Source organism: Bactrocera latifrons, unplaced genomic scaffold, assembly GCF_001853355.1.
Source record: "Bactrocera latifrons isolate USDA-ARS-PBARC rearing strain unplaced genomic scaffold, ASM185335v1 scaffold_45, whole genome shotgun sequence".
Classification (NCBI taxonomy): Eukaryota; Metazoa; Arthropoda; class Insecta; order Diptera; family Tephritidae; genus Bactrocera; species Bactrocera latifrons.
The window spans coordinates 353,263-366,938 of record NW_017537101.1 but is presented as its reverse complement, the minus strand read 5'-3'; the positions used below and the strand labels follow the sequence as shown (position 1 = coordinate 366,938).

Here is a 13,676-nt window from a genome sequence, read left to right as displayed (position 1 = left end):
AAAAAAATTTATTTTTTACATAAAAACTTGCTACAGCTATTTAATTTATAGTTTATGTCACAATGCTTGAAAAGATAAACTGTTGATAATATGGAAATGTCTAACAATCTACTGCTATATGACTTTGCTCCTCTCGTCAACTATTATTGCTCTTGTCATTGTTATGGTTTTGGTGTTCTTAGCAAATGTACACAGTGCGACCGAGAGAAATTTATCTAAATGAACGCAGAAAGGTGGCAAGTAGAGACGAACGGGAGTTAGCAATATATTCGGCAACTTAAACCTGCGCCGTATATGGGATTCATAATTACATACATACATATGTATTTAGAATATGATTTGGCAAGTGTGGAACGTCGGCAATTAGTACATGTATTTGATATATAATAACATTATTCACATACAGTGAATTCTCATAGTCGAAGGCTAGGAGATGTATATATATTTTTTTTTTTCAAAATGCTTTCTATAATTTAAATGAACATTTACGTTAACTGCTTCCAGTTCCTCTATAAATGCACATGTAATATGAGAAAAAATATTAATATTTAGTTGCAGTTTAAATATAAAAGTTTAATCGATCAAAACAAAAATTGGAGAAGTTATAGGTTAGTTACTGTAAAATCTTAACTTTGAATGCGAAGTTCTTATTTCAACTATAAAGTGAACGCAACGAACTATAAGAATTTAGTTACGTATTGGTTGTTCATTTTCTAAACACCTATTCCAAAAATATATTTTAATGCATTTGGATTTTTTTATATCTTGAAGGGCGGGTGTTAAATTTTCATATCATGCAAGTGTACCATTCATTACTATATACAATTGCGAAACGATATGTTTGTAGGCACAATATAGGTGAACTCAATTTTCACCAAGAATTTATTCATATAATAATTTTTACAATAAAAAAAATGTAATCCAGTTCCTCGTTTTAAATCCCTCTCACAATTTATGCTATGATTTGTTTTATATGTATTCATTAGTTTTGTTACATAATTTCTCTTATCGTTTTGAGTATTGAAATCACCCGCTCTTGTTCTACTCAAATCACCTCTTTCACGATTTTTCGCTATTCTATAATTCGCATACTCGTACTTCTCAAATTTCATCGCTCGAATCATGTTCAATCACCCATTGATCGACTTTTGAATATCCAGCTAACATTCACTAACAAATTTACAAATCAAATATATGCACATCTCATAATAATCGACAAAGGCAGCAAGATGGAAATTTAAAAAGAAATATTAATAACTCAATAATTCACAAAGTAATTGTATCATAAAAAATTTTAAATAACACAAAAGTGCATTTAAGCTTATAAATTAAACCGAAAAACTAAAATGTTTGCTAATCAATTCAAACCAAATTAACTCACATCCAGTTCACACAATTCACATCATTTCAACTAATCATTTTAACATATCAACGCTTGGTTACAGCTGTAGGAAAATGACAAGTTGCTGTGCTTTGGAATTGCTTTTCACTCAGACTACAGAAATCAGCTTCGAGTTTCATATAAATATCAACTATATCACAAGAAACAACTCACGAACAAATACCTTTATGTACATACATATATAATTTCGATTAATGACTCACAGCCACCAGTCACTAGAAATTTTGAACTCACGAACAATCACGCATTGCACTAACCATCAATAGGAAACTACCAAATTTATGAAAAAAGATTATAATAATTCGAGTGAAGTCGATTAGTTTATATACTATTAAAGTACATACATATTTTATATATATACATAATTGAGCGCCACGTTAGCACAAAGTTAGAGCACATTAACATATTCACAAATATTGCATATAATTTAAGTCATCATAAAAGCATAACAAAATCACAATTATCACAGCAGCATACTTTGAGAAGATGCAACATTTTCAATACATAGGAGGAATTCTTACGAAGCTTTGGTATTTATGGTATATAAAAGTGTTCTTTATTCTTGTATAAAATCACATAACCTTCTTAAAGAACGGACTTCACTTTCCTATAATTAACTCCATGAGTGGACAGTTAAAAAGTGTAGTTTCATGTGAACTTTGTTCCGATTGATCTTACGTTGATATGTCATCATAGCGCAACATTTATTGTACAATATCTAAATATATGCCGGGCAGGTTGAAAAGCTAGTATGGGAACATATAGTTTCGGGGCCACGCTATTTTTGGTACTAGAAAATTACTTGAAAAGTTTACTTCACCATATACGCCATTTCGAAGTGGTCAAAAAATTTGGTTATAACAATGTGTCGCAAATGAATGTAAACGTTAAGTTGAATCTAACTTCTCTCGCTAATACCGTTTCATCAACATTTAGCGGCGACATTTTCTCGACTCGACTTGACCCTCGAACTTCAAATGATTTCACGGTTAGGAAATCGCCAAGACTCACGCCTATTGCGAATCAAAACTACTTAAATTGTAGCGGAACGATATTATGCGTGGCGCCCTGTGGCGCTTATGACGTTTTCCTTCCAAGATTCGAACTTTTTTGATTGGAAATGCTTTGGACAGTAGTTGATGCCCTAGTAAAGTAATTCATTAGCAAACTTTTTAAAACAGTTTCAGATTTCAGCTTGAAACCTTCCTAACTCGAAAGAATCTTACATCAGCATTCAATAGCCGACTACTCAAAGCTTGCAATATCATTCCTATCCTATATAAAACTTTGTAGTAGGTTTACACGTTAACTGGTATATGCTGTATGCATAACACATATAGTTTAAAAGAAAATAGGAGAACTCACAACAGTCATGTATAGCTTCAGTAATAATTATTTAGGAAAAGTATTCATGACATCGGAAATCCTCAAAAATTTAGAACTTTATAAATGTATCGAATCACTGAGAGTTTTAGCTTACCCTCAGTAGCTATTACCACCAAACATATAAGTAAATTACACCGTTAAAAAATACCTCTTAATTACTTATATATATATATTCCTTTAAATAGTTTATACGTATTTAAGAAGCTAAATCATTACAGATAACAACTAAATAGGTATATAGAACTTATTGGTGCTACATACATATGTATGCCTTAATTTAAACAATGCATTGACTTCCTTTAAGTCTAACTTAGATCTACAACAAATAAATAAAAATGGCAGCTTAATTACTAACAAGTAAGCTTATTGCAAGGATATGAAAACTGACAGCACATTAGTCTGATATTTTATACTTGCCTTTACTCTATGAAACAGATCTTATACTGAATGTTGTTCAAAAATGTACTCTTCGTATTATTCTGTACAGCTACTTCAATCAAAATTTGAATTTGGATAAAAATTGAATCTTTTACTCAGTACTTTTTTTGATAGATTATAAAAAAGTTTACTAAAATTTGCTAAGACATCTGCAGAATAAGCAATCAGTACGCAAGACTCGACAGTTTTCGGTCCGATTTGCGATAAGTTTACTGCGCTTGAAGTAAGAAATTTTAATAAATGCAAACTAAAATATGTAAATCATGTTTAATATACTCATATACTAAAATAACAGGTAAACAAATATCTTATTTATTATCAACACACTTTTAGGCGATCGTAAAGTTTGATTTGAAATTAAAATATTCAAATCTAAGTCTCTAAAAAACCCATTTTGAATAAAAAACCAAATAAGCATAAAATATATTTTATTAATATACACTGAATATGTATAAGTAAATCACAACAATAAAAACACCGTAATTGCGTGTTATTGAAAGTTAGATTTCGTTAAAAAATTTTCATTTCATGTGATTGTTTATTACTTAAAAACTTACATTTTCTAATTTTATATTTCTTATTAAATTGTATTCCTACTTCTTCTCACTTCTTCACTAAATCACTCAATCACAAATTTCACTGTCAAATCACAAGTTCACCTCACGGAACTCACTAAATATTATTAGGTCACTAAATTCGGTACGAACCAAGTTTTTCAAGTCACCAACTAATGAACAAAATTAGTTCGAATTTACATTTTGCTCACTACTTATTACTTACTTACTGCTACCAACTACAAATACCAATTTAAATACTAAGTCACCCTTAATTTGTGATCAGCTCACGCTCACTTGAATCACATGAATTTGACTCACCACTTCACTTTTCACTCCTCACTGCTCACCGCTCACTTTTCACATTCAAATCACAGTACAATTTGAAATCACATTAAAAATTTCAATTAAATAATGTTTCATATAAACCAAATCAAAAAAAAAAAAAAAAAAAAAAAAAAAAAAAAAAAAAAAAAAAAAAAAAAAAAAAAAAAAAAAAAAAAAAAAAAGTTAATGTTAAACATTAATATTATCGAAATTTCATTTTTGTAATTATTTTTAATTGAATTCGTGTACCTGAGAAAACATAAAAGCATATGGCAAATAACTCAAGTTAAAAGAAAAATAAAATATCGATTCAGTAGTCATCGTTATTCATAAATCTGAACATTCAAATACTGTACAGCTCGAAATTTTAGTCAGCCGTTAACATTTAACGAAAATTTCCTACATCAACTTCAATTGCTCAAAATTTTTAAACATTTAACTGAGCGTCCGAAGGCATTTGCATTTTAGTCTTCAATTTGTTCACCACAATTTTAAAAGTTCATCTGTTATACAATATTCTTAAGCTTCACTATAATTACAAGCGACAATTTGTTAATATCGCTTTATTGAAATGGAACTGTAATTAAAATCGACTGTAGACTTATTTGTGATGACATTTGAGTTGTGGTAAAATCTCTTTACATTTACTCAAAGTTTATTGAATGAATATTGCGCAATAACAATTTTGCGCTTTGGGCGATTCAACAGTAAAGCGAATGCAATAAATATGGATATGATGATTACATGCCATTAACACAATACGAAGAAAGATACTTCTTTGAAAAATTGGAACAAACTGCTAAATTATTTCCAACTCATTTTCCTGATTATGGAATTTAGCATAAATAGGCGAGTTTTTTATTGCAATAAAAAAGCATCTCATTGACTAAATAAGAGTAAGATGCGAAAGTCAAAGTAATAATATTCCCTTTAATATTGCACCTTTCCATGCAATAAACTTTACCGTCCATGGAACTACCTGATGATAAACTTTAATAAGAACAAGCAGTTCTAGAGATAATATTCGTTCTACTCTAGGCCAGAAGGAGAGCTCTTTTCGGAAGACTCACCCTCTAACCTTCACTCCTCGTTGCGTCTCTTCTCCAGCGTCTATTCGCCCGTCCACATATATGTCGCCGGTATGTGAGACAGCTACTAGCAGTAGCGCTGGGACGCAGTTTCAGGTATGCAATTGGAGGACGGCCTTGTGTGGACCCTTGATAGATAAAATTGGATAGTTTTTTTTTTGTGGTTTTGGTGAATTGTAAGCTTTACAGCCACTTTATCAATCAATTGCATTCCTAAAACTTCGCGATCAACTAAATTTGGCAGACACCTTTGAATCATCTAAAAAGATATACCTAGCAGCTTCCGTTGAATATCCTCTAAGGATAAGGTGGTCATGTTTTAGAATTTAGATACCAAAAAAACATGTGTAAATTGTAGGTCTTAGTAGCAAACATATGAATAGGAATACCGCAGAATGATATATATTTCTAACCTTTGCAAACATCCAAACCCATTGGCTAATGCCTTGCTAAATTCCTACTACTAAACTCGTTTAAAAAGAAGTGTTATACCGGCCTACTAGGGAGCAACGTTCTACCAAAAGGCTCAATCACATTCTTGAGGTTCTTCTTTAGTTTTAAATAGGTTTAAGATTTAAATACTTATTGTTAGGCTTTACCAAGCAGATCAAATAAATAGAGAGATATTGGAATAAAAAAAAGGACTAGTTTGTAAAAATTTTCTAACTCAGCACTATGACTCAAATAATGTTATCACAAAAATGACTGCTTAAATTCAAAAATAAAGAAGAAATTTCGGCTTTGAAAGCTAAAGTGCAAATGGCCAATATCATTACATTCGAGCAGTTAAGTTCTCAATCAATTCAATAATAGCATTCGAAAGAAAGTTTGCATTCCTATAATCGCACATAACTCATACGATATAACGTTAAAGATATATTTCAATATTTCATTTTTACAATAAGTTCTTAATAAGCTTGGAGACAACGCAAAATTTCCAGACGTTTTGTTTAATTCAACAACAAAAAGTAGAACAGGTTTAGACAATTTATACAAAGTATTCTAAAACTCATTATAGAACTACATATTATGGCCATAACAACAATTAAGTGTCATATGTTATTGTAATTATATATTTATCGAGTTTATTGCTTACAACCTCTTCAAATTTACAAGCAACATGACAACTACATATATACTTTTGGTTTACATATATACAATCTATTTGCATATTAAAATTAATTAATAACCTTCCCGCCTTACAAAATTGTACACACATTTGTGCAGAAAAATTAATTTGAAACTATTTGTATTTTCGTATTACCAAAAAGATTTTGTAATAACTGTAACACATTTGAATTGAATTCATGCAATTGGCACTAAGTGATAATACGAAGTCCAGTATACAACCAGCGATTTACAAATATCATAACTAAGTTATTTATTATTATACTTATATTGAGTACAGCTGGTATATTTGAATACTTGTGTTGATACATAGCCAATTTTTGCTATTTTGATAATGGAAATTGGAAGATTCAAAATCTTATAACAGTAATTAAACAAATGGTTTGACAAATGGCCGGCGGAGCGCGTTTGAATGCTTATGTAATCCGCACAGTTGGCCTTGTTAAAGAATTTGTTCAATTATTGTCCAATTGTATAACCAAATTGGATTACGTAGTTGCAGTAATAAAAAATGTATTTATTGAAGTATTCATTAGTTGCATAAGTCGGCAGTAATTATCATAATTATTGTTATTACTACGGTTTTAATTGACGCCATTATGTAATACGTATTTAACTATTATGCTGTTGACTTTACTATTACCAATATTTACCAACTTTATGCAAACGACGCAGTCGTTTTGTTTATTTTAAAAAACCATACACGTTTTTCTTTCAACTTAAACAATTTTTTGTTGGAAAGCATTACATTTCATTCATAACATAAAATAATCAAAGCTATTCGTTCAATAACATAAATTCTTTTTTGTATTCCTCAAAAAAATTTTACCTCAATCCTCTACACCAACACCAACTATCCAACTCATCCGTTTGCTCCGACTCTAATTCTGACTACGACGCGGTCTCCAACCAACCAACCAACCAAACGACCAAACGACCAACCTGCAAAAACTTTGCATATATAACGCGGCTACTGTGTTGGTTTATCACCTGCTAATTGGGGGCCCATATCAAATCAAATCAAAATGAAACGAATCGAATCGAACCATGAAACCATGTATACTCAAATTGAAATTGAAATCGCATTGCAATGCAATACTGCGGCGCGTACAAAATCACAAAATCGAAAATCGAAAATCGAAAAAAAAAAAACTTTCGGTGGTGTCTGCTATTGCTCTGCCACAACTGCCATCGTCGCTACTTCCGCCTCCATCTGCGCTGCGGCTGGCTCCCACTCCCCTGCCTCGTTACGGTGGGTGGGCGCTCGCTGGAAACGGACTTTGCTGCTGCTGCTGTTGATGACGTCAACGACAACTTTTGTACGCTATTGACCTCATCGCTCGCCGCAACATCCATCGAATAATGTATTGCAATTGTCATTCAACGGCATTGTGATTGCGATTGCGATTGCGACTGCGATTGGAATTTGGAACTGGTGCGAATTGTTGTGCTTTCAACTTTATACTATTACCTCTCAAAAGGTGTCTCATGTCAAAATCGATTCACCTGTTTTTCGCCTACACACAAATGCAACTGTTATTTTATTAATAACATTCTCGATCGCTGTTACGACGCGGCAGTACGTAGGAAATCCCATAGACTGTGTACATACAAGGTAGGATCGATTAGGATGCTAAGGCATTCTAATTAAATAGTTAATCAAAACCAATCCACATCCAACTATAACACTATTCACACACCCACTACTACACAAATGCACACCTATATCTGTATAGAGAAACCGAAAATATGAATGATTCTATAATCAAGTAGTAGCACAAAAACACCACAAATTCGCACTCGGCCAGTGGCTGGCAAACTAGAATAGCGTTATACTTTCAAGCTACCTGTTTCGAGTTCTTTTCTCTAGTATATGTAGATTTTAACACCAACACATTAAAAATGAAAATTTAAGAGTAGCACAAACCCCCAGTGAAATTTCCCTAATAAATTGAGATTTTGAGAACTATTTAACACGGCCAATATACTAACATATGTATATTGTAGGCAATGCAGGGCTAAGCGTTAAATAATTTTCAAAATACAACGGTTACTTTCCGCTCCTTACCAACTTCACTGCCGCCAAAATAAGTCTTATTAACATAATTTCTCTTTCATTTTATTGGTGCGATTTGTAGAGACATTCCCGAAGATGTCCTCAACACGTATTGTTGGATACACTCGACATATACAGTGGTGGACGCTTTCATGAAAAAACAAGGTTCCGAGGTGCCTTTTCCTGGAGTTCATAATTCGCAGGGACGCGGTCCTCTCACAATAAAGCATACGAAATATTATCAATGGGTAGCGTTCACGCTATTTTTTCAGGTAAGTCACATATTAACTAAGATCTTTATACATTCCTTACATACATGCTATGCGAAAGTTAACGGCCATTTACTATACTATATGCACTTCTAAACTCTTTACCAGTTAGTTATTTAGTAATTTATCACGCATATTGAAGCCGACATGAAGGCTTTTCGTTAAATCTATTGATGATTCAATGTTTTCTTATGACAGGCGATTTCCTTCTGAAAAAGGATTTAAATCCAATAATGGTAGATATAGAGGTTAGCAAGAGGGAGCGACAGTGAAAATTTTTTTATTGAATTTTCAATTGTTCATAAAATTTTTTTTGATGACTCATACGATGTCTCTTTCGACCAATTCAGCGATTTTATCGCAATTTTCGACGACACGCCTTCCGGAGCGTGGCTCATCTTCGACCACCTCTACACTAGAACGAAAACGTTGAAACCATCGTTGTGCGGTGGAAATGGAAACTGTATCGGGTCCATAAACTGCACAAACTTTATTGGCGGCTTGATATGCATATTTGCCTTTACCGTAGTAGTACTGTAAAATATGCCGTATTTGCTCCATGTTTGCGACGCTATAACAACGAACTTAAAAGAAACGACAATCAATCAAACACGTGTTAGCGGGTGAAATGAGCTTTCCAAAAAGGTATAGCATGATCCGATGCGACGAATAAAAGTAGAACTACGCGCTCTCAGCGCCAACTAGCGAAAATACCGCAAGACTTTTTTGACAACCATATATATTTGTCTTAATCTACTTGCACCTATATGTTGAAATTTGATTGCGTTAACTCGAGTTTGGTAGATCAGATATTTGAAGAATAGGAAACAACAAAAGGAAAGGGCACAGAGAAGCCAGAATCCGAGCAACACATATTATGCTCTAGCACAGAATGTATGTCATCATATATGATATGTATGTACAATCTCTCCTCCTGTTCTCTGTGTTTGCTCCTCAACAATTTCAATTTAGAGTTCTTCAATGATTCTAATTGTATACAATTTCAAATGAATACTGTCAATATGTTGGCAAATAAAAAATATATGATTGGTTTTGGAGTCATGTTTATATTGGTAAAAACTGTAATGCAAATATTTACAAAACTTTTCAGCTAGACTCATACGAAGACTGAAAGAACTTGTGGAATATAAAAAGATTCCTGGAAGTCAGTTGCCCAGTTTGAATAAATTGACAAACACTAAATTTTATATCCATTCTCACATTTGGACATTTCGAAATTTAAATTAATAAGACAACAAGAAAAAACATTAACTTCGGTCACTCCGAAGCTGTAATACCTTTCATAAATAGAAAATATGAAGAAATTGATTCCGATCGTGCTATAGTGGTCCGAGAGCAGAAGGTGTACAAAGTTTCTGATGGATATCTAAAAAACTGAAGGACTAGTACGCCTATATACAGGCAGACGGGGCTGAGTCGAATTGCTCATCACGCTGATTATTTAGATATAAAAGTACGTAAATTTAGTGGGGTAACCGACGTTTCCTTCTGCGTGTTACAAATATCGCGGCAAACTTAATATATTCTGTTCAGACAATAGTTAACCATAAATAATGGCTTTTGGCAAAATCTCCGAAACGTTCAATACCAAAATAAACTTTGCTTTTCAGACTTCCTTTAACTTTTGTTCGGTTTCTAGTGTGTTAGTATTAATTTAGCAAAGCGTGTTAACAGTATGTAAATAAGGACTAAGTTAGCACATATTACAATTTCGCAGTCATATTGGAGGCACTATTTGGGCAAAACTTTATTTCGATGTCTGTTTTATATACATACATACATACCGTAAAGCGAAAGAACCTCATGGAATTGGAAGTTGATGGAAGCTTGTGTGGTTGTAGTTCGTTTTCGCAATGTAATTTAATGTCGGGAAAGTAAATACAACAAGCTTATTAGAAATAGGTGATATAAGATTTAACTTAAAGGTGTTCAAGTCCTACACATTACTTCTTCTGACTTTCGTTTTGTAACGCATATTCGCCCTTTTAAGTGGTTTAAAAACTAACCATTATATCGAGGGTAGGTGTGGTTATTACTAGCAATGTGAGTGAAATATTTCTAGCTAGTAGTTGATAAAGCTTTGTAGAATTTTGAGATAAAAGCATGTTTTTAATGCAATTTTTGGACCTGTATGTTAACCTGCATATACAAACTTTTGTGTACCAATTTAATTAGGTATCCACGTACTCTCTTGTAGGAATTTAACGCGATAACTGTGTTTCTGATTTGGTTTGTTGTAAGAGCGCAGCGCGCAGAGAAGAGGAGAATCGAAGACAGCTTTATTTTATTTACTAAATACATATAGAGCGCCCGCTTTAGTTAGCTAATTAAAACCAAGACAGTTCACATTTGCAAAATGCTCACGTTAAAATCACATTTCATTATGGTTTCGTACACATACTAATTTGCACTTAAATATGATAGGAAATGTTTGACAGAACTGTTATTTAAAAAATCAGTCATCTTTGTTGGTACTTTCTGTTTTTCTAATAATTGATAATAATAAGGGAGAAACTTAAGCTTCTCAGCACATTCACATCGTTTTAATCGACGCCTTCATGACTAGCTCACTAAATCTAGCACCCCCTGGTGGGGAAATCTATATGTCGACTGATGCGTTATAATCTGCTATCTTTATTGATTGTCCAGTGAGAATTTCATGACATTTCATTGATAGGAAGTGAAGTTATTGCGTTTTAAGTGTCAGTATGTTTGTGTTATCGGTGCGAAAATGAGCCAACAATAAATTTTCTTCTAAAATTGCTACAGTTTTACCTAAACATTTCAATTGATGAAACAAGTTTATGGCTATGATTGCCTATCCCATAGCAGAGTGCACTAGTGGTTTTAACGTTTCAAGGTGGTCGTGAGGACATAAATGACGATCAACATGTGGGCCAATCAAAATCTGTGATCACCGGAAATTCCATCGAAACTGTGCGCGAATTCACCAAAAATCAGAAATCATCATTGAAATTCATGGAAATGGAATTGGACATCTCCAAAACATCGATTTATCGCTTTTTGACCAAACATTTGAGCTTACGAAAGGTTTGTGCACGGTTTGTTCCGCACAAATTGATTGACGATCAAAAATTGCTCAGAATCCAACATTCGAAGGACGATTATTTGAAAGAAAGTCACATTTTGACTATTAACCACTCCCCGTATTCACCTGATATGGCACCGTGCGACTTCTTTTTTTGAAGAAATTTTTTGGAAAAATGCATTCACATTCACAAGGCTTGCACCGGCATACTGGCGGCCATACCGGCCAACGAGCTAAAACACTTTTGGACCGTGCAAAATGCTGTGTTGAAATAGAAGGAACTAATTTGGATCAAATAAATTGATTTTGCCGAAAAAAAAACTTTTTCGGTTTTTTTCTCAAGTCCTATTTTCTTATTCTGATCCATCATTTGAATGAAGGGAGTGACGTTTATTGGTATAAACATTTCGAAAATTTTCCGTCTTCAGCTTCATCTGGAAGTAGCATTGTCGATTAAGAGTAGACCTTTAATTGGCATGTTTCAAAGCTAGCTGTTCCGTGACGAAGTCCAATTCTGTCATATTAGCTCTAAGTTTTTCTCTAAATGGGTTAACTGCCTGAGGCTGTGAAGGCAACTTTTCGCCTGATATTGTTATAATATTAGCAACATTATATTTCTATCAGAATCAGCTTTATCAGGTAATGTCAAGCACACAGATTTCTTAGAACTATTTACGCACTAAATCTAATGTGAAGCACTTCATGCGAAACCAAATTTGCGATTAAAATTTTTTGCCGTTTCATGCAACCATAGAAACAGAACAGTAAATTACTATTAAGAGTATCCCTAAATTCAGAATTATTTAAGTTGATGCAAAATACTTTAAAACACTCAAACGATTTTTGTTCATATTTTAGAGCTTCTTGCCTTGTTCATATTTTCGAGCGTGCGCTGTAAACTAATAAGAATTTAAACTGTATTATCGACAACAACTGCTTGCAGTAATAATTGGCCGGATGCAATCAATGCATAAAAATTTCGCGTTGTTCGCTCCTCCCAAAACAGGTCACACCATTTCTAATACATACTTTTGTTGTTTATTCGTTAATACATCTTTATTTTAGTATTTTCAATGTTATTCAGTATGCATATGTATGAATTCTTGCATACTTAAATTTATTTCCACCAAATTATTCAAAAGTTCTGAATATGTGTGGCATTCTGTATTTGCGTTGAGCAAACGCAAACTGTTATAAACGAGACATTCTGCAGAGAACGTTTAATATTAAACATTCTGCATACACAACTGCATTACCGACTATGCTACAATGAATGCACGTTGATTTTTGTGCCATCTACCGGTATTACATCTTGGTTGGTGTAAAGGCAGAAGTGGGTACATGTCTTTGCTAAATTTAGTACCAGAGAATTTCAGTAATCTGTTAGCGAGAATTTTTTTAAATGCAGAGGCGCAAATGTTATCTGTACTGTAATATAATGTAAATTTTAATGAGTGAACGTTTGAAAGGCGCAAGTTCGAAATTGAAATAATAGCACGGCATGGAGTGATGGGATTTGAACATTAGGAAATTAAATTGTTGAAGAATTTACATATATGTATGTGTATTAAGTGCTTATTTTATTCCGCAGTCTATATCAATAATCCTCCTTTTCAATTCGATATTTTGTTTGTAAATATAAATTACGAAGGTTTTTGTGATATCATAGACATTGAAAACACAAATCTAAATAGTCATGCTAACATTCTCTACAAATACAGTTTCAGCTTGTATTGGCTAACAACGAATTAAATTTTATGGCACCGGCTGAGAAGTAAAAGTTGTAAATTTAGTTTAGTAGTTGCCAAATACTTGGAGATATTTCTATGAAAATAAAAATATTGAGGAGAAATTTCATTTCTGTTATTAAAAGCATACTATGTAATTGACATTTATAGTTTTCATATTCAATATTTATTTATTGTCGAATTAAATAACTTAAAATTTTTTACTTTTTA

At 32.8% G+C, this 13,676-nt stretch overlaps 1 protein-coding gene across 2 annotated transcripts in view; it reads left to right on the top strand.

The window, feature by feature from the left end:
- Positions 1-13,676, top strand: part of LOC108973048 (innexin shaking-B) — a 126,692-nt gene that overhangs the window by 68,130 nt on the left and 44,886 nt on the right. For both annotated transcript variants that reach the window (XM_018940061.1, XM_018940060.1), the window contains 2 exons: positions 7,805-7,938; positions 8,462-8,651. In XM_018940061.1, coding sequence (XP_018795606.1) covers positions 7,805-7,938; positions 8,462-8,651 — 324 coding nt within the window. The remainder of the gene's footprint in view (positions 1-7,804; positions 7,939-8,461; positions 8,652-13,676) is intronic.